This window comes from Haliotis cracherodii, unplaced genomic scaffold (assembly GCF_022045235.1).
Source record: "Haliotis cracherodii isolate W230 unplaced genomic scaffold, xgHalCrac1.p SCAF_4, whole genome shotgun sequence".
NCBI lineage: Eukaryota > Metazoa > Mollusca > Gastropoda > Lepetellida > Haliotidae > Haliotis > Haliotis cracherodii.
Window position 1 is genome coordinate 29,365,830 of NW_027266297.1, and position 20,386 is coordinate 29,386,215.

Sequence of the window (20,386 nt, forward strand, 5' to 3'; positions counted from 1 at the left end):
ATCCTACCCCCTGTACTGTATGTGTGTCAACAACCCCTCCCATCCTACCCCCTGTACTGTATGTGTGTCAACAACCCCTCCCATCCTACCCCCTCTACTGTTTGTGTGTCAACAACCCCTCCCATCCTACCCCCTGTACTGTATGTGTGTCAACAACCTCTCCCATCCTACCCCCTGTACTGTATGTGTGTCAACAACCCCTCCCATCCTACCCCCTGTACTGTATGTGTGTCAACAACCCCTCCCATCCTACCCCCTGTACTGTATGTGTGTCAACAACCCCTCCCATCCTACCCCCTCTACTGTTTGTGTGTCAACAACCCCTCCCATCCTACCCCCTGTACTGAATGTGTGTCAACAACTCCTCCCATCCTACCCCCTCTACTGTATGTGTGTCAACAACCCCTCCCATCCTACCCCCTCTACTGTTTGTGTGTCAACGACCCCTCCCATCCTACCCCCTGCACTGTATGTGTGTCAACAACCCCTCCCATCCTACCCCCTCTACTGTTTGTGTGTCAACAGCCCCTCCCATCCTACCCCCTCTACTGTTTGTGTGTCAACAACCCCTCCCATCCTACCCCCTGTACTGTATGTGTGTCAACAACCCCTCCCATCCTACCCCCTGTACTGTATGTGTGTCAACAACCCCTCCCATCCTACCCCCTCTACTGTTTGTGTGTCAACGACCCCTCCCATCCTACCCCCTGCACTGTATGTGTGTCAACAACCCCTCCCATCCTACCCCCTATACTGTATGTGTGTCAACAACCCCTCCCATCCTACCCCCTCTACTGTTTGTGTGTCAACAACCCCTCCCATCCTACCCCCTGCACTGTATGTGTGTCAACAACCCCTCCCATCCTACCCCCTGTACTGTATGTGTGTCAACAACCTCTCCCATCCTACCCCCTCTACTGTATGTGTGTCAACAACCCCTCCCATACCACCCCCTGTACTGTATGTGTGTCAACAACCCCTCCCATCCTACCCCCTCTACTGTTTGTGTGTCAACAACCCCTCCCATCCTACCCCCTCTACTGTTTGTGTGTCAACAACCCCTCCCATCCTACCCCCTCTACTGTTTGTGTGTCAACAACCCCTCCCATCCTACCCCCTCTACTGTTTGTGTGTCAACAACCCCTCCCATCCTACCCCCTGTACTGTATGTGTGTCAACAACCTCTCCCATCCTACCCCCTCTACTGTATGTGTGTCAACAACCCCTCCCATACCACCCCCTGTACTGTATGTGTGTCAACAACCTCTCCCATCCTACCCCCTCTACTGTTTGTGTGTCAACAACCCCTCCCATCCTACCCCCTCTACTGTTTGTGTGTCAACAACCCCTCCCATCCTACCCCCTCTACTGTTTGTGTGTCAACAACCCCTCCCATCCTACCCCCTCTACTGTTTGTGTGTCAACAACCCCTCCCATCCTACCCCCTCTACTGTTTGTGTGTCAACAACCCCTCCCATCCTACCCCCTCTACTGTTTGTGTGTCAACAACCCCTCCCATCCTACCCCCTGTACTGTATGTGTGTCAACAACCCCTCCCATCCTACCCCCTCTACTGTATGTGTGTCAACAACCCCTCCCATACCACCCCCTGTACTGTATGTGTGTCAACAACCTCTCCCATCCTACCCCCTCTACTGTTTGTGTGTCAACAACCCCTCCCATCCTACCCCCTCTACTGTTTGTGTGTCAACAACCCCTCCCATCCTACCCCCTCTACTGTTTGTGTGTCAACAACCCCTCCCATCCTACCCCCTGTACCGAATGTGTCACAAAAACTTCCACCCTACCCCGTGTACTGTATGTGTCACACACACCTCCAACCCTACCCCGTGTACTGTATGAGGTCCTACTGTCCCACCCTACCCCGTGTACTGTATGAGGTCCTACTGTCCCACCCTACCCCGTGTACTGTATGAGGTCCTACTGTCCAACCCTACCCCGTGTACTGTATGAGGTCCTACTGTCCCACCCTACCCCGTGTACTGTATGAGGTCCTACTGTCCCACCCTACCCCGTGTACTGTATGAGGTCCTACTGTCCCACCCTACCCCGTGTACTGTATGAGGTCCTACTGTCCAACCCTACCCCGTGTACTGTATGAGGTCCTACTGTCCCACCCTACCCCGTGTACTGTATGAGGTCCTACTGTCCCACCCTACCCCGTGTACTGTATGAGGTCCTACTGTCCCACCCTACCCCGTGTACTGTATGAGGTCCTACTGTCCCACCCTACCCCGTGTACTGTATGAGGTCCTACTGTCCCACCCTACCCCGTGTACTGTATGAGGTCCTACTGTCCCACCCTACCCCGTGTACTGTATGAGGTCCTACTGTCCCACCCTACCCCGTGTACTGTATGAGGTCCTACTGTCCCACCCTACCCCGTGTACTGTATGAGGTCCTACTGTCCCACCCTACCCCGTGTACTGTATGAGGTCCTACTGTCCCACCCTACCCCGTGTACTGTATGAGGTCCTACTGTCCCACCCTACCCCGTGTACTGTATGAGGTCCTACTGTCCCACCCTACCCCGTGTACTGTATGAGGTCCTACTGTCCCACCCTACCCCGTGTACTGTATGAGGTCCTACTGTCCCACCCTACCCCGTGTACTGTATGAGGTCCTACTGTCCCACCCTACCCCGTGTACTGTATGAGGTCCTACTGTCCCACCCTACCCCGTGTACTGTATGAGGTCCTACTGTCCCACCCTACCCCGTGTACTGTATGAGGTCCTACTGTCCCACCCTACCCCGTGTACTGTATGAGGTCCTACTGTCCCACCCTACCCCGTGTACTGTATGAGGTCCTACTGTCCCACCCTACCCCGTGTACTGTATGAGGTCCTACTGTCCCACCCTACCCCGTGTACTGTATGAGGTCCTACTGTCCCACCCTACCCCGTGTACTGTATGAGGTCCTACTGTCCACAGGTGGGGCTGACCCGTGTGAAGACCTGGACGCCAACTGTGACATGTGGGCCAACTCCATGCAACAGTGCACACAGAACAAAGAATTCATGAAAGAGAAATGTGCTCTCGCATGTAAATTCTGCACAGGTAACTCCCCCAAATTGTGACATAATGTATGATTTAATAGTTTGTGTCGTCGATGCGATTAACCAATCCGATGAACTTGGTACCACAATCCGATAAATATGCAAATTAGGCCATGTTATAACTTGTATTTCATAAAATATGATATTTACGTTACGAAAACACACTTGGTTAATATCTCTATAAACCCTTCAAGGTATAAAAAATACAACCCATGACACATGTGTTCGGCCTGTTGCAGAAGCAGCGAAATCGGTGGTTTGTATTTGTGAAAACATATACTCACCGACAAAAGCAACGCGAATACCATACATGTTGGTTAATACATGAAGAATTACTCATATTCTAGAGATATTAGATTGGTTCGACGCACAAACGAACATACTGGTTTGTTGTGTGCATCGACGCTCATAAACGCATCACTTGTGACGTCATAGATCCATGATTCGAGATGCACTATTTGTCTCGTGAAGGATCAGTGTGTAAAGTTTCGAAATCACGTGCAGCATATCGTGATAAGGATAAAGACACTCTGTGGTAACACTTGACTGATTGTTAATTTTGTCATTAAGTATTACACATTGGAAACATCTCTTCTTAAAACACATACTTCTATGTATGTTTCTATGGCGGTGAGTATATATTCAGATGGTGCCGTATTCTGTCAGGACTGTATGTTCCTCTACTTTGGTCTGCTATTTCAAACAATTGTAACCCAAATGATTCCATTTCAGCTGGAGGAAAGCCAGCAAAGGGTAAGGCATATTTTTATATACATATATAAAATATACATGAATAACTTTTGATTGATAACATTAGATTAAAAACTTTAAAATACAGCAATGAAGTTATATGTCTTCAGTTTCTTATAATCAAATTATCAAATGTTGTTTTATGTCGCCGTCAGCAGTGTTCAATCAAACCAAGTGTATACTATCATGATTGTACCCCGTCGGGGCTCAGTCAGCCCACTCGGTAAGGTACCATATTTTAATCAGTCGGCTCTGGTAGTCTGATATAAGGAACAGGTGTACGAACATTTGGCTGGGCTAATTGCGTGTAATTGTACCACAACGGACAGGAAAGATGTACCTGCTATCAACCACTGGTTCGTCTATTCCACCCACGACTATGCACAAGTCGACGTTATATAAATTTACCATTGCTGACTGTGGTGTGAAAACAGTATTCACGTCCTCACATCATTTCTAGTTTATGTTCAGTATCATGTCTATCCGATAAATATGCAACTAAAGTCATTATATAGTTTGTGTTCCAAAAACGGTATGAAAGCAGGCCTGGCTATCAGTCTCTATATACACTTGAAAAGTAAAAGAGTATAACCCTTGACAGGTCTATTCGGCTCTGAATATCAACTGTATTACATGCCAAATATCTTTTGTCTCAGGTAACTCTAAGCAGAAACCATCAGGTAAGATAACTGCAATTGTTAGAGATATTGTGCTTGATTAACATAAACGTTTTTCTCAGATGTTACCTTTGTTTTAAAAATTGTAATTCCATTGTCCTGTCATTACCTGAAGTTTAATATGTATATTTATTATACATGTCATAAATCTATACAAATGTTCTGAAAACTAATCGTTTTTACCATCCTTTGTATCTAGTTGCAGCGGCATGGTCTTAATACATAATCCCAAACATATGAATATTCTAGTTTGTTGTGACATAATCAATACGCCAATACGATCGCTTGCTGCTGCCAATGATCATGACCTGACGTTTTGAATTGTTTACGAGCGCTTCTAGCTAATACTGATTTCACAGCCTCTGTAGAGGCCCATGTTTCAACACTGCGCGTGCTGTAATCGCCCTTGGTTCGCAAGGTGTTTCTGGACCTGTGTGTGTGTAGGTGGGAACTGTGCTGACTCCGACAGAAGATGTCCCTCCTGGGCAAATAGCGGCTATTGTACCACAAGACCCCGTTACATGAAGTCCAGGTGTAAAAAGTCTTGCAACGTCTGTGGGGGAGGTGCGTGTGTTATATCTAGTAATCAGCGAGTTATATCAAGCGAAAGAGCAAATAACCGTCATTAAAGATATGCGTTTACCAAGTTCAAATTTCAAAAAAATATGTATATTCATACCGTTTTCGTTTCGTCTAGGTGTTGTTATGTGGAAAGAATTGGTTCTCAGGCAATTGCTTTTGAAAATATAGTGCGGGCGGGCGGTGGTTTGCTGTTGAAGCTAGTATGTAACCAAATAAACAGTTGAGTACCAGAGGACAAAGGGCCTTTCTACATAAATGTATTCCTGGATGAGTAAAATACTGGAATACGGTATTTGACTACCTTTGGACTATCACAGTGTGCATAATACACGCATACAACGCGATGTCATTATCGTGAGCGCACAACACATGACGAAGCATCCTGGATATAGAAGTGTCCATTGTGTCTATTACCTTCATCCAATATTTCATTCAGTGCCAATGTAAAGGGAAGTAACTGCATGCTATATTGGATCGCATTGTTTTTAAGTATTGTAGCATTTCATTGCCTGGATCGTATGTTCCAGAAGCGGATAATTTCAGCGATTTTGCCTTTTTGGAAATGGAAATATAATTGATGATGCGGGTGGTGCGTGAGAACCAAGACTATTATTTTTTAGCGGTAATGGTACTTTATTGATGGTAAAAAGAATGTGTGGCCAATGTAGCGTCCATGATTTGAGATGGAAAACGAAATCATGTTTTGATGGTTTATAGGTACGTCCAATGGAGGTAAGAAAGGTAAGTGTTTCCCTAATACATACAAGAAATACACGGGGTTCAAATATAACTTGGGACGATCTTAACGAAAAGTGATCTGGAACAAGAAAGCGCTTCATCTCAATGCGCTAGCGGTGCACGCACGTGTTTTAAACAACAAAGAATAAATTAGTTTATTGTCGAAACTGCCACCTAATCTCTCACTTCATTCCAGCAATATCAACTTCATATTTAGTAATACGTCCTAAATATTCTACTCCATTAACAATATGGACACCTGGTTCAATGTTATTATGTGTAAGATATGTGATCTAATACACATATGTGAATCAAAGAAGCCATTCTAAATGTATCTGTTACCAACGCAAACAGAAAAGGTCACTACAGTAAAGAAGCCCAAGACGAAACAATGTCGTGACAAGGTCCGGTCTTGCAAACGATGGGCTAGTCAAAATCAGTGTGCAAGAAATCCCGCATACATGAAGGTCAAATGTCCCAAATCCTGCAATACTTGCTATGGTAGGTCAATGACTAGCAAGATGGTCTGCACTGTTTGCACTTATGATGTTTGCAGTAGCTTGTCACACGAGGTATAGTGCACTGCAACGGAGATACTGCATGAATAGCATCGCCCAAGGCTGTCTGCCATGGCTCTGTTGATGAAGCTGCCTGAATAGACTAGACTAGAGGCATTGTTGGTATATATGGATATGACCACTCTAATATGGAAAACAACCGTCTCGTTTCACGTATATTCACCAACAGGTCATGAAATGAGCTAATTCGTCAAATATCCACAACTTTTAGGGTATGACATTATCAATAAATATATTATTTCCGATAAGAATCATAGAGAAACGAACCATTTTAAACTGCACTTGTGGTGAATATGGAAACGACGAAATCCTGATAGATTGACTTAACTAAAAGCGAGTATAGTTTTACGCCGCTTTTAGCAATATTCCAGCAATATCACGGGGGGGGGGACACCAGAAATGGGCTTCACTCATTGTACCTTTGTCGGGAATCGAACCCGGGTCTTCGGCGTGACGAGCGAACGCTTTAACCACTAGGCTACCCGACCGCCCCCTTAACTAACAAGCTCATGTGAGTACTGAAGATGTTTCTCGATAATATTGAAAGGGTTTTGTCATTTTTATATAGAAGTACATCTCAATGGATGTAGTATGCCCGGATGTTGAATTGTGTAATATACCACTGCGGAAACCAACGGGTAAGCGGATTGAGCCCATCGGGTATTGTTCACAACACATTGGAGCGCCTTATGTCATCACGGGATCCGCCCCTCTAACTGTCCGTGCTTAAAGTAGTGATATTACCAGTAACAAGTATTATGTCCGTGTCAAACGGAACCTATGTGGTCTTACCTATAGTGATACCGCGCCTGCAGCATGGCGCCACGTGCGCTGAAGTAGAGAGAGTAGAGCCATATACTGGTTGCCTTGCTCGTATGCGCAGTGCATGAAGCATTTAGCACATAGCAGATTAAACACGCTTATATATTCAGTTATATATACATATCATACATGTTATTACGTACACTGTTCATATCTTCATTGGGATGTATTTTCATGTCACAACTGGTTCATTGTCACCCTTTTAAATAAGTTCTTACATACGTCTCCACTTCAATGACATGTATATATTACTAAGGTCTTTAACTTTAAATAACCTCTGTATATACATACCTCATAAAACGTATTATGCATTTTAGTCACCTATCTGTTCACCTATTCCTTCAAGCTTGTCACATTGTGTATATATGTATACTGAAAGCATGCGATCATACCTATCCAGTAACAACGCTCACGTATAGCCTAATGTTCATGTCGCTAACAGCTATACATGTGGTCGCTTTATATCAACCATGATACTCGTGAAAGTTCGGGGGGGGGGGGGGGGGGATAGGTCTTCAGCAACTCATGCGGCGACTATGCTTGTCGTAAGAGGCGACTAACGGGATCGGGTGTTAAGGGTCGCTGACTTGGTTGTTGCATGTCATCGTATCCCAATTTTGTGAATCGATGCTCATGATGCCAATCACTGGATTGTCTTGTCCAGACTCGTTTATTTACAGACCGCCGTCACATAGCTTGAATATTGCTGAGTGCGGCGTTACACAACAAACAAACCAGCAAACAAACAAACATCCATTCATGACGATCACGTATAACCTTATGTAGATGTCGCTAACAGATATACATGTGGTTAATTTATATTCATCTATTAGTAATGATAACGCATAGCAAATGCAATGTCGCTTATAGTCGTGCATGTTGTCATCCATACTCCTCTGTCAACTTCGATCACGTTTAACGTTATATACACGTCATTCTCGTCCATCAACTACGATATTGTTTAACGTAATATGAACGTTATTCTCGTCCATCAACTACGATAATGTTTAACGTAATATGAACGCCATACTCTTCCATTCAACTACGATAATGTTTAACGTAATATTAACGTCATATTCTTCCATCAACTACGATCATGTTTAACGTAATATGAACGTCATTCTCATCCATCAATTGCGATAATGTTTAACGTAATATAAACGTCATCATCCATCAACTACCATAACGTTTAACGTTATATACACGCCATACTCTTCCATCAACTACTATATATGTTTAACGTAATATTAACGCCGTTCTGATCCATCAACTACGATAACGTTCAACGTAATATTAACGTCATTCTCGTCCATTGACAACGATAATGATTAACGTAATATAAACGCCGTTAAAACAACTCATGACACATGGTTTACATTTGTTTTAGATATGTAAAGATTGTATGTATCTCAAATTTCAAAGTTGTTTCTCGGTGTTCTAAAAGTTGTTGGTTCTTGGGATGTGCATTTATTCGTTGTATGATTTGTAGTTTTAGTCCCTGGTATTCAAGTATGTGTATGTCAATGTTCCTTTTCTGGTGTCTGATAGAAGTTTTCGGTTGAATTTGGAATTATCCTGTCTTCGTATCCCTCATGCTGGTGGTGACTATCGCGTTCTCTCCAATGTCCATCACATGCTGATGTCAAAGATGACGTTACTTTCCATATGAATTAATGAAACATCTCTATGTCATTATCAAGATTAGCTATGATAATTTTACATGATGATGAATTTATAATTTTATTTACTTTTTAGCAAACTATAACTCAAATATTTTCATATTAATTGTAATCATAATAATCTCACCGTAAAAATATATTCTTAGACAATGCGAGCTCTTAATGATGTAAAACAAAGTTGCGATCGCAAATTCTCAAACACAACGTAAAGGAAAGCCTGACATCGCTAGTTAATGTCCCCAAATCGTTATAGATGAAACCACGTGTTATGACAGTCACGGTAACTGCCGCTCGTGGGCAGAATACGGTGAATGTGATCGAAACCCGGGCTGGATGTACAAATACTGCCAGAGATCGTGCGGACAGTGTGCAGGTGAGCTACAACTCAAACTAAATGAGCTAGACACATATAGAATTTGGAATAGAGCATTTGCATAACATTTTAACAAACAAAAATTACGTCTTATATATAAATTAAATTTTGGTTGGTGGTAAGCTGCGAGCCTTAGAAACGCCTTTCGAGAATTGTCGAAAACATTATGTAGTTCTTTTGTAGTTTTGTTCTGTAAATAGTTCTCTTATACAAGATGTTATCTTTATTGTAGATTCTTCGTCTGGGGACAGTACGTATCTGATCTTTTCTCCTTTCTTATTTTTTTAATATGTGCCGCGCCTTTATTAATATACAATGTGTTTCCATAATTTATATAAGTTATTCTAATTTAATTAGACAGTTGTAACGTCGAAATAATTTTATTCAAAATAAGAAATTATTTGTTACCGAGAAATTCCTTGTTTAACATATCAAACGACTGAATGAATAGTGATGGAAAGGCCCATGCATTTTAACGAGAGAAACTTTGATTTCAAAAGAAACGTATTTTTAAAGGTTCCTCAATGATATACGAATTCCATCAACAGGTGAAGTCTGTGTAGACTATTACGACAGTTGCCCATCGTGGGCGGACAGAGGAGAATGTGTAAACAATGAAGAATGGATGAGAATGCATTGTCGCAAATCGTGTGAATGTAGGGGTACGTGTCAAGTGCATTAAAGGTAGCCATCGAGCACTCATTTAAAACGCTGCTCAATACCCAATCGGGTTTGCGGTTTCGTGGTATTTTCAGCGTCACCGGGATTTTCTACTCACTAACCCTAAGTAATAAGTTACTCTGGTGTATTGTAGAGAACGGGAATTCCTTGTGACGTATGTTGGTCACGTGTTACATTAGAGCTCCAGCCTTTGGGTACAACTCGATGGCCTCCTTTAAGGTGACGATGGCTGGAGGAACTAGTGAGTGGGTTGGCATGGGTGTTTCTTGCAGTGGTGCCCCTGGCAGGGAATCTGGTGGCGGTAGATTGTTGTTTTATTTCTTGGTGTTTCTGTTGTTTATGAGGTTTTAGTTTGTTCTTTGCTTGTAAAGCGCAGTGATGATCAATTGATACAAATTGGAAAATGGCCGGAAATGTTGAACCAAGCAATTGCTATTTCAGCACTTTCGACACACATTACCTGAGTTATATTATTAAGTCGCTACAGTAAATAGTTGTTGTGTGAACAGGGTATTTTGGAGATGTTGTTATGAAACATGTAAAGCAAAACAAAAATATTCAATTGAACATGAGATTAAATATCAGTTATCTCCTTCGTGAACGATTTGAGCTATTTGATGATCTATACAAATTCTAATCCAATTGTCATTAGTATAATGTTGGATCTATCTTTTATGGAGGGTGAAACTTCGATGCCTTGGCTTGCCTGGGCCTTCTGTCGATTGTTAGGTCCAGCATATGGTTGTTAAAGGGCAAGCAAACGGAACATAGCATCTCTGCAGATTTTAATATTCTAGGTCATGCTTAATCGTAAATGCCTGATCAAAATCAAATTTGACAAATAGAAATAGCGTAAAATGGACAATAAAAATGATATTCTAAATCGTTACCCAAACGAAAATATCCGCCACTGGGTACCATTGTTTGTGGCGCTGCGCAATTTCAACGATCACAGCTGCGCATTTTCCGCGATTGTTGGATCACCAAATTCAGGTGATGCCACAATACGTCGCAAGTGTTGGATCATCATATTCATCTGTCGCCTTTGCTGGATTGCAATTTGCATATAACGCTAACTGTAGCTCACCATACTCATATGACGCGATATGTTTTAATCATCAATTGTATATCGCGCGATTAGCATATTAGTTTGTCCATATGACGCGATTTTCGAATGACGACGTAATTGTTAGATAATCGCTGTATTCAAATGAAGCCATCCATCATCTTCATCGCAGTCACTGAATGAATCATTCGATCATCATAAACACGAAACACTCTGTCGTATCATCATCATATCACTATGAAACAGGTGCCCGACCAGGAATTTGTCTCAACTGTTTTCTATCCCTCCAGATAAGCACAGTTGTAGCCACAAGAACGTTCTGCATTTAAGTATATATATTCTTCGCAATAGCATTACGCTTCACTGTTTTCCTGTTTCCATTATTCAGAAACACATTTCTTCTATCGTAATACTTTCAGCTTATTTGATATCATTTCACTGCTTCGAAATGTCAAGACATATTTAAGTTTAGTTATAATTAAAACATGTCATGTTTCTTTGTTTATTATGTTAAAGGTAAGATTATTAATTTTATTTTCTGAATGATTATGTTTTAGTGTCAGCATTTTCAAACATTTAAGATTTTGTACAAGACCCATCGAATTAAAGCCTGATCTGTAAGGGTAAAGAGGGGCAAAATTCAATTAACTCTATTGTATTGTGAGTGAATTTGGTTTAACGCAGCTATGAACAATATATCCGTTCATTCAAGGCGTGTCATCTATGTCACGAAAGTCCAAACGTTTCGAACGCAACTCTGCACTGCGCATTCCGGGTATTACAAAGACTGGGCAACTCATGTCCCTTTAAGGCAATGACGTGGTGAGGTAAAATGGAGTTTAACGCTTATCCCCTTAACGCCGAGCGACAGGCAGTGTAACATCAAGGAACCATCTGTATTTTGGTATGATGCGGCCGGGGATCGAAACACCGACCTTTCGTTCTCCTGGCAGGTGCTCTATCCACTAGACCATGAAGGCGGTCTTTAAGGCAATGAAAATATACAAATAGTTTATACGAACATATTGAATAATTGCTATAAGCGTGCAAAACTCTTTGACAAATCGTTTCTTTGAACAGTCTTTTAGTTAAATCAGCTTGAAGTGAGGCAAATGCCGAAAGTGATGCAGGTCTCAGACGGCCTTGGTGATACCCATGGGCATATGTATGGTGCAGACAAACCCAGGAACATAAGTGGGATTCGAACCCGCTGTAATAAAACAAATGACACATGGAATACCCCTGCTAACATTGCATAACTGGGAAATAAATATACAAACAATGTGAACAACAATTGATAACAAGATTCCAGGGGCTTGCCATCTTCCGAGGCAAGGGAGATAACTGGACTGAAACTGGACTTGTATAGTCAGTTAACTCCCTTTCCTTGCAAAAATTAAACGTATTATTATAAACTATGCTTTTCGCTCATGGTTTTAAGACTTTACTGGTGTCTTTTTCTTTTGTTTTCGGGTTTGTTTGGTTTGGTTTTGGTTTGGTTTGGACAGTATCTTATGTAGACCATCATTTAATGAATTCACGTTGGGATTCCGGGTTAGAATATGTCACCAGCAACCTATGCTTGTGGTATGACGTAGTCAGGCTCGGTGACGTGGTTGACAGCGTGTCATAGTAACCCGACGGCGTGGTTCTTTGCTCACAATATCCATCACTGGATTATCTGGTCTGTTATTTACAGGACGCTATCATATAGCTGGATTATTGCTGAGTGCGGCGTTAAATCACAAACAAACAAATACTAGTATGAAATGGTCTTAAAATTCAGTTGATCCATAACATTCAGTCTTGGATGTTGCATTATAAGGTTGAACTTAACCAGTCAAGCATTCATTCAGCTTACTGTCAAAACTCATATTCTGGGGTTTGTCTCTCTGTAGCAGACGGTATAAGCTGACAAATCATCATGAGACTGTACTTGCCCGGTATGCGAGCCAATACTGATTCTGTAACAGCAAGTATTGACACACTTGCTGTTTGTTTGTTTGTTTGTTGTTTAACGCCGCACGCATCAATATTCCAGCTATATGACGGCGGTCTGTAAATATTCGAGTCTGGACCAGACAATCGAGTGATTGACATCATGCATATCGATCCTGGCAATTGGGATACGATGACATGCATCAACCAAGTCAGCGAGCCTGACCACCCAATCCCATTACTCGCCTCTTACGACAAGCATAGTCGCCTTTTACAACAAGCATGGGTTGCCGAAGTCTCTACCCGGATCTTTACGGGTCGCACACTTGCAGAAAGTCGACATAAGGCCCGAACCGGCTCAGTGAAGTATCTTTTTTGACGGTAACCGGAAGTGACCCACTTGTTCCAAGCCAGCATTGGGACCGTTATGGTCATACTGCGTGCATTATCACTATAGCAATTCTGGCCCGGCGCGGGCTAACCAGCACCAGCTCCTTGCCACATCGGATGTACTTGGCCGGTAGTGATGTCCAGTACCGTTTTAATCATGCCGTTACTGGTAGCGCATGAGCCATTGTGATGCAAGTATTGACCCTGTTATGCAATGTGTGATGGGGCGTTTATGTAAAAAAATATTTGTAAAGTGAATATGTTTTACATAAAATGATCAAATGTTCGGTAAGTATACATAGTTTAAAAATTGCAAAACACTTCTTGTAATGTGTGGTGATTCAAGGCAATCACTGTACACAATTATATATGTTTGACCCATTTGGATGATGCCAAATATAAAACCTGCTAGCACAAGATATGATTTAGACCATTATTTGACCGGTAATAAATCACATTTGTAGGTGAAATTATACGGCGATATTTCCCCTGCCTTTGATATTTGTAATGAGACATTTAGAAGTTTGACAAGTCGGCTAAAACTGATGACTGTTAGAGAATGCTAGTGTTTGGGTAAATATTAGTCATTATAAGTATAGGTATTACATAGTCATGTGTGTGATGTTTCTATTTCAGGAGGGAGTAACTCTAGCTGTAGAGACGAGAACAGCAGTTGCGCCAAATGGGCCAACTCTGGGGAATGCCGAAACAACCCACGCTACATGTCCAAGAAATGCAAGAAGTCGTGCAAAACTTGTTGAACATCTGACACAGTAAGCGTCTGATGCCATTACCAGTCACTGGTTCGAGATTTGAGGGAATGAGTGCGTGAATGTTGTTTAAGCCGACAACATTAATCCACTATATGAAGGAGGCCTGGAACTCATTGAGTCTTGCCCCGACAAAAACACATTTGTAAATATGAGATCCTATTAAGTCGCCTCTTGTATGAAACAAGTATGTGTTACCAGGACCATTTGTCGTACCCGGGACTGAGATTTGAGAGGCAATGCAATATTGTTATTATGACTTTCTCCGGGACAGATTTGGTGCTAATGGGTGTGTGATTATTCAAATGTTATTCTAAAGAGCTGGGAGATGTTCAAACAGGAAGGGGGCACGGGTGGCACAGTCGTCTAAGGCCCCGCGATTCGCTGTGCAGAGTTGCGTCCCTTGTTCACGACAGAAACCTATGATTGTGGGTTCGAATCCCGGTTCGCCCCGGTTATGTTTCTAGGTTTGTCAGCACCATACCTGTGCTCGCTGGTAAACGTCTGAGACCTGCATTACTTCGGGCTTTCCTCTCACATTAAGCTTACACGCCGTGATATAACTGCAATACTGTTAAAAGCGGCGTTAAACCCAACTCACTCACTCACTCAAACATAGCGGAAGATGATCCGTACTATGTAAAGTTGAGGGGGCTTAAATCTTTATTGACAACAAAAGCTAGAAACCGTGTTCCTTGATTTTCGAAATAGGTGTGTGTGTTTTTCCATGTAAACTGCAGATTAGACAGCGCGACATTTAGCTTTACGCTGAACGCGTATAGTCTATTGGTGAGCTGAAATTTGCCAAAATAGTTTTCTTGCACGGTAAAGCAGTCGTAAAATCATCTCTTGATTTACAAACCGAGATCGAGTAATTTCCGCAGCCAAGGTTGAATTTTATGTCCGCTAAGTATAACTTGCAACAGTTCCAATTTTGGAATGAGGATGTGTTTTCAGCTGTATAAATATGTTGCATTCTAAAAGTTTGTTTCCTTGTTTTCACAGGTTCATCGGACTGGATTTATCAACTATATCAAGTCTGAGACAATTCGTTATGATATTCACATGTGTACTGTCGATAATTCAGAGATTAAACGAGATTGAGCTTAAACATGCACGTGTTTGTTTTAGCAAAATAGATTCAGTGAATTTATGAGGTTAAATGAGTGAGTATGGGTTTACACCGCTTACATCAAAATCCGGGGGCATGGCAGGCCCAGTCGTCTAAGGCGCCGCGATTCGCTGTGCAGAGTTGCGTCCCTTGTTCGCACCAGAAACCTATGATTGTGGGTTCGAATCCCTATTCGCCTCGATTATGTTTCTAAGTTTGTCAGCACCATACCTGTGCTCGTGGGTTTCACCGAAGTGGTAAACGTCTGACACCTGCATCACTTCGGGCTTTCCTCCCACATTAAGCTGACACGCCGTGATATAACTGGAATACTGTTAAAAGCGGCGTTAAACCCAACTCACTCACTCACTACAGCAAACTCCCAGCAAACTCCCAGCAAAATCACGCCAGGAATCGAACCCGGGCCTTCGGTAAGACAAAGGGCGGCTGTAACCACGAGGCTATCACATTCTGAAAACGATCGGCCATTTCTGGTGAAAATAGAATATCTTTGCTGTTACGGAAAGGGGCGATATTTCCCGATTTGAGGTTACCTCACTGCATTGGGGTAAATGAATGAATGAATATTGTTTAACGCCACAGCGAAGCATATTCACTATCTATATCACTGTGTCATGTAAGTACCGAATGTAGACATGCAAATCAGTCACTGAATGCATCATTAACCATCAATACCAGGTTCGAGGTACAACACTTCACTGTGATTCTAGTCTGAGAGCCTGACCATATCATCCTCATCTCAGTCCCATCGTACAACAAGCAACAGTGGGCGCTATTCGGACCTGAAATACTTACAGGGAGAGTGGTATGGGATTCTAAGATCATGTTGATAAGAAACTTACAAAATGTTACTTTCCAACAGAAGCTATTGTTCCTCTATTCACGAAACACCAGGAAAGTGCTTTCGAACTCAAGGACTCAACCGGTCATTGTGTGACTATCAACTCTGAAATGTCTTTTTTTCCTGCCGACCAAACAGGGAAAAACACAGCTGGTTTCCTGTGTATGCTGCGCTGGCGATACACTGAGCGCCGGCGCAGCATACCCAGGGAACAAGGCTGGGAAAAACAGGCCTTATTACGCTCAGTGTTAAGCGTCACATAAATATATGTAAAATAAGTTTACGGATCCTGTTTACGGATCTTGTTCAAAACAATACAATGACAAAAAACATTTTGATCCCAATAAACTAGAGTCTGTCTGAAGCATTTCAGTGAAGGTTCGCACAAAAAAAACGGGGATTGTTGCGAACAAGGCATTTACTGTTGAAACACTATAAAGACGAGATACTATAAGGATCTTTTTGTCCACTGGAAATAGCTACATAATGTGTAAATATAGGCATGAAAACGGTTTGTTTTCTACCTGTCACTTGAAAGACTTGATCGAATACACATCTGATATGGCTCATGTGAGTGAAAAACACCTGATCTGTCGAAATCCAAGAGAAAATCTAAGAGTGAACAAAACCAGGATGAAATTTGTTTCATATGTCTGTACTGTTTTATCTAAATCTAAGAGATGGGGTGAAATGGGGTTTAACGTTTATTGCATTTATTTTGTGACGTGTATGCACGTGTAAATAATCGAGTCTGGACCAGCCAATCCAGTGAGTGATATCATAAGCATCGATCCCCGCAATTGGGATACGAAGAAAAGCATCAAATAAGTCAGCGAGTCTGATCCCGTTATTCGCCTCTTACAACAAGCATGGGCTACCAAAGACCTACTTAGTATTCTAACGCGGGTATTCGAGAGTGGCATGTGTTAGTGTTAGTGTATGTGTTAGTGTGTTAGTGTGTGTGTGTGTGTGTGTGTGTGTGTGTGTGTGTGTGTGTGTGTGTGTGTGTGTGTGTGTGTGTGTGTGTGTGTGTGTTTCCGTGCCGATTTTTTACTGCTGGCCCACTGATATGCCATGCAGCAGTTAACATGAATACCCCACTTAGCCGACCAGTCCTTGTTTTAGCCCCTTAATGCCGAGCGCCAGTACCCTCTTTTGACGTCTTTCGGTATGACGCGGTATGATGTTCAAATAGCAGAAAAAGGCTTTCGGCAAACCTCTAAAAAACTGCGCTTTGACACATTTAGTTCTATCTCTCCATTAAGTGAAGACACAAATCACGTGGTAAGCGATCTCAAATACAGTTCACCATATCTTAGATGTCTTGTCTGATCAATGTCACATTATTAAAAACCTAATTAATTGCGACTGTGCTTTTGAGCACACACACCAGACCAGACAATCCAGTGATTGACATCATGAGCATCAATCCACGCAATTGGGATACGATGACACCGAGCCTGACCACCTGATCCTGTTAGTTGCCTATTACAGCAAGCATGGGTTGCTGAAGACCAGGGCCCGGGATCATGAAACTAACTTAAGATCATATTTTGTCTTAACTCTTAAGATTTAGACTTAAGATCAAATTTTGTCTTAAATCGGGGATCACGAAGCTCAATCACTGAGAATATCTTAAGCCTAAGACAAAATTTGATCTTAAATCCTAAGACTGCCCCTGAGTAGACTTAAGACAAAATTTGTAGGAAGAAAGATGGCGGAGGCTGTTCGCCTCATACGTCGCCTAGGGGCTAAACAGGACAAAATAGCAAATCATCGGACATTTCGAGACCGATTCAACCCTCTTGATCTGTACAACGACGAAGAGCTCTTTGAGAGATATAGATTTCGTCGTCCTACCATTTTTTTCATCGTTGGTCTAACCGGTGATGAACTTGCATAGATTCTACCCAACTCCGCGTTTCCACAGTCTCCCACCTATTATTCAAGTTTTGTTATTCCTTCAGTTTTTTGCTATTTGGGCTTTTCACCTTCAGTTGCTCAGTCGCTTTGTGTCAGCCATATTGGATAGTGTTTACAAAATCACGTTATACGTACACCGGTAATGAGACGCAAATACCATCACGTATTTTTCAAAATCAGCTGCGATACCTATATCCTTGAATTCCTAATACATTTTAGAATCAAATGCCAAATGGTCTTTGTCACCAATACAAATTGTCTAGATGTAATGAAGCAAAATAAATGAGTCGTGAAAACGAACGCTGAAAAAAGTGCACTTGTTGGAAATGTAAACAAAGCCATTCGTCTATTCGTTGAGTACATTGGCTCAGCATTTTCAGAATATACACGGGAAGAGAATCGTAGGGAGAATTAGGGAATATATACATTGCAATGATTTGATATTTCCTGAACTTTAATAAGTTCCTGTCCAGTGTGACGCCATGACTGACGCAAAATCACGCACAACGACAACGGTATTTATCAGTATTTATCGGAATTTCCGTTGGTTTCAATGAAAAATATAACAACAAATAACAGTACACAGATTGTCAGAATGGGTCTGATTACTTACATGTCACATTTATGTATATACGAACCCTGAATCAACGAAAGTCCCCTTGTAAAATCCCGCGTACTGTTGACAGTCAACACGTCATTTTGTAAAAGTAGGTCACCGGTAGTGATGTCATACGTCAACATATGTTGTACATATTAGGTAATTTCTTTGAGGTGAATGAAAGTACACACGATCATTGTGTCCTAGCAGGCTATTTACAGTTTCAATTATGATGTAGATCGTGCATGTCTTGTGTACATTTTTTCACACATTCAATTTCACTTTGGATATTAATCAATGTTCAATATGATATCATAAGTAGATATAGGCCACAACATGTATGAACCTTTAATAATATCCTGTTTGTTTGAACAATGTTTACAAATGAAATTGATAAGTTTATAGTGTCGTATACGATACTTCTTTATTTTGGACAAGTGATACTAGATGAAATGTAAATGCAACTGCAACATGTATGTATTTCTAGGGAGTGTAATAGTCAATATTATAAGTTCATATAAACAGTGTCCACGAATAGCTGTATAACTAAACTGAAGATATAACTTAAAGAAAATTGATATATTTTTTTTCGTTAAAATGTATGCACACATTTCTTAAAGAATTGTCCTTGTCTTGGAATTTTTTTTATGCCGTTTGATATACAGAACAGTGATATCTAACGATTCGCCAGGTGCGCGTTGGTCACAATTAAACGACTTATGAATTATTTCTCTTGTTTTGCATTATATAATCAATGGGTTCATCCTTTATCAAATATTGTGACCACAAGATATTAAACTGTTTACTATATTTCTACACGAATTGTAAAAAGTTTTAAAATATAACCCGTGCCATGTACCCCGTTGGTGGACGATTATCCTAATACGATTATCCTGTTAATTCTATACCAAGAGAGCTTTCTTCGCATCTTTTATGGTATAATTTTTAGACAAGATGATGAGAAATAATTACATAATAATGAACAAATACATGTCCAATATTGAAAAATAATTTTGTTTGGTTTGAAATACTTTTTCAGTACTTGATTACGTAAAATTGATGCCAAACAGGTGCGTGTCTTGTCCAATTAAGATACACTGTACATTATCGAATTGTTTATCTATTCCAGACATTATTTACATGGTAAACGCAGTCTTTTTATGTTGTGTCGAAAAAGCGTCAAATTCCGTTTTAAACACATGGACTTTTTCCATATCATGAACGAAAATTAGGGGAGATATGTATCAATCAAAAAACCAGAGTCGTCTTTCTCCGAGGTTATGAAAGACAAACAAGCAGCCATGACGTCAAATAGAATTGTGTCATTTTCTTAGTAATTAATTACATTTGATGATATACTGCTCGTGATCCAGTTAGATAGGTGCAACATTAGTCAAATTACACTTGCACAATCAGGAGAATGTTGGAATCTAAGGACTAATTTATGGTTTACATAGGGCCATCCATTTCGCTATCACTCACTTTTTATGAAGTTTAATTTCATCATTTCTGATGGTTTTTTATGCCTAAACGTATACAGTTTCAATATCGATATTTGTGTTGGAATAGTTTGGTTCCTCGTGAACAAAACACCACGAAAATACACTGTCCTTACCCACAGCTAATTCTCACCAAGTGACCCTAGTTACAATAAACTAGTGCTAAGCATAGCGTAGTTATGCCCCCTTTCCTTTGAACGTGTGTAACCTCTCTGTCGCCTTTTGACGTCATAGCGGTAAATCCGTTTTCGTCATTTACGGCAGGCTATTT

The 20,386-nt window shown here is 41.4% G+C and overlaps 1 protein-coding gene across 3 annotated transcripts in view; it reads left to right on the top strand.

Moving 5' to 3' along the window:
- Positions 1 to 15,222, top strand: part of LOC139478622 (cysteine-rich secretory protein 2-like) — a 30,158-nt gene extending 14,936 nt beyond the window's left edge. Inside the window, exons 6-15 of one of the 3 annotated variants that reach the window (XM_071261177.1) lie at positions 2,954 to 3,079; positions 3,811 to 3,831; positions 4,485 to 4,508; positions 4,950 to 5,069; positions 5,805 to 5,828; positions 6,180 to 6,326; positions 9,158 to 9,277; positions 9,510 to 9,527; positions 13,989 to 14,125; positions 15,128 to 15,222. In XM_071261177.1, coding sequence (XP_071117278.1) covers positions 2,954 to 3,079; positions 3,811 to 3,831; positions 4,485 to 4,508; positions 4,950 to 5,069; positions 5,805 to 5,828; positions 6,180 to 6,326; positions 9,158 to 9,277; positions 9,510 to 9,527; positions 13,989 to 14,113 — 725 coding nt within the window. In that variant the 3' untranslated portion in view covers positions 14,114 to 14,125; positions 15,128 to 15,222. The remainder of the gene's footprint in view (positions 1 to 2,953; positions 3,080 to 3,810; positions 3,832 to 4,484; positions 4,509 to 4,949; positions 5,070 to 5,804; positions 5,829 to 6,179; positions 6,327 to 9,157; positions 9,278 to 9,509; positions 9,528 to 13,988; positions 14,126 to 15,127) is intronic. The other 2 variants (XM_071261178.1, XM_071261179.1) reach the window with 2 other exon arrangements.
- Positions 15,223 to 20,386: the final 5,164 nt, after the last annotated feature.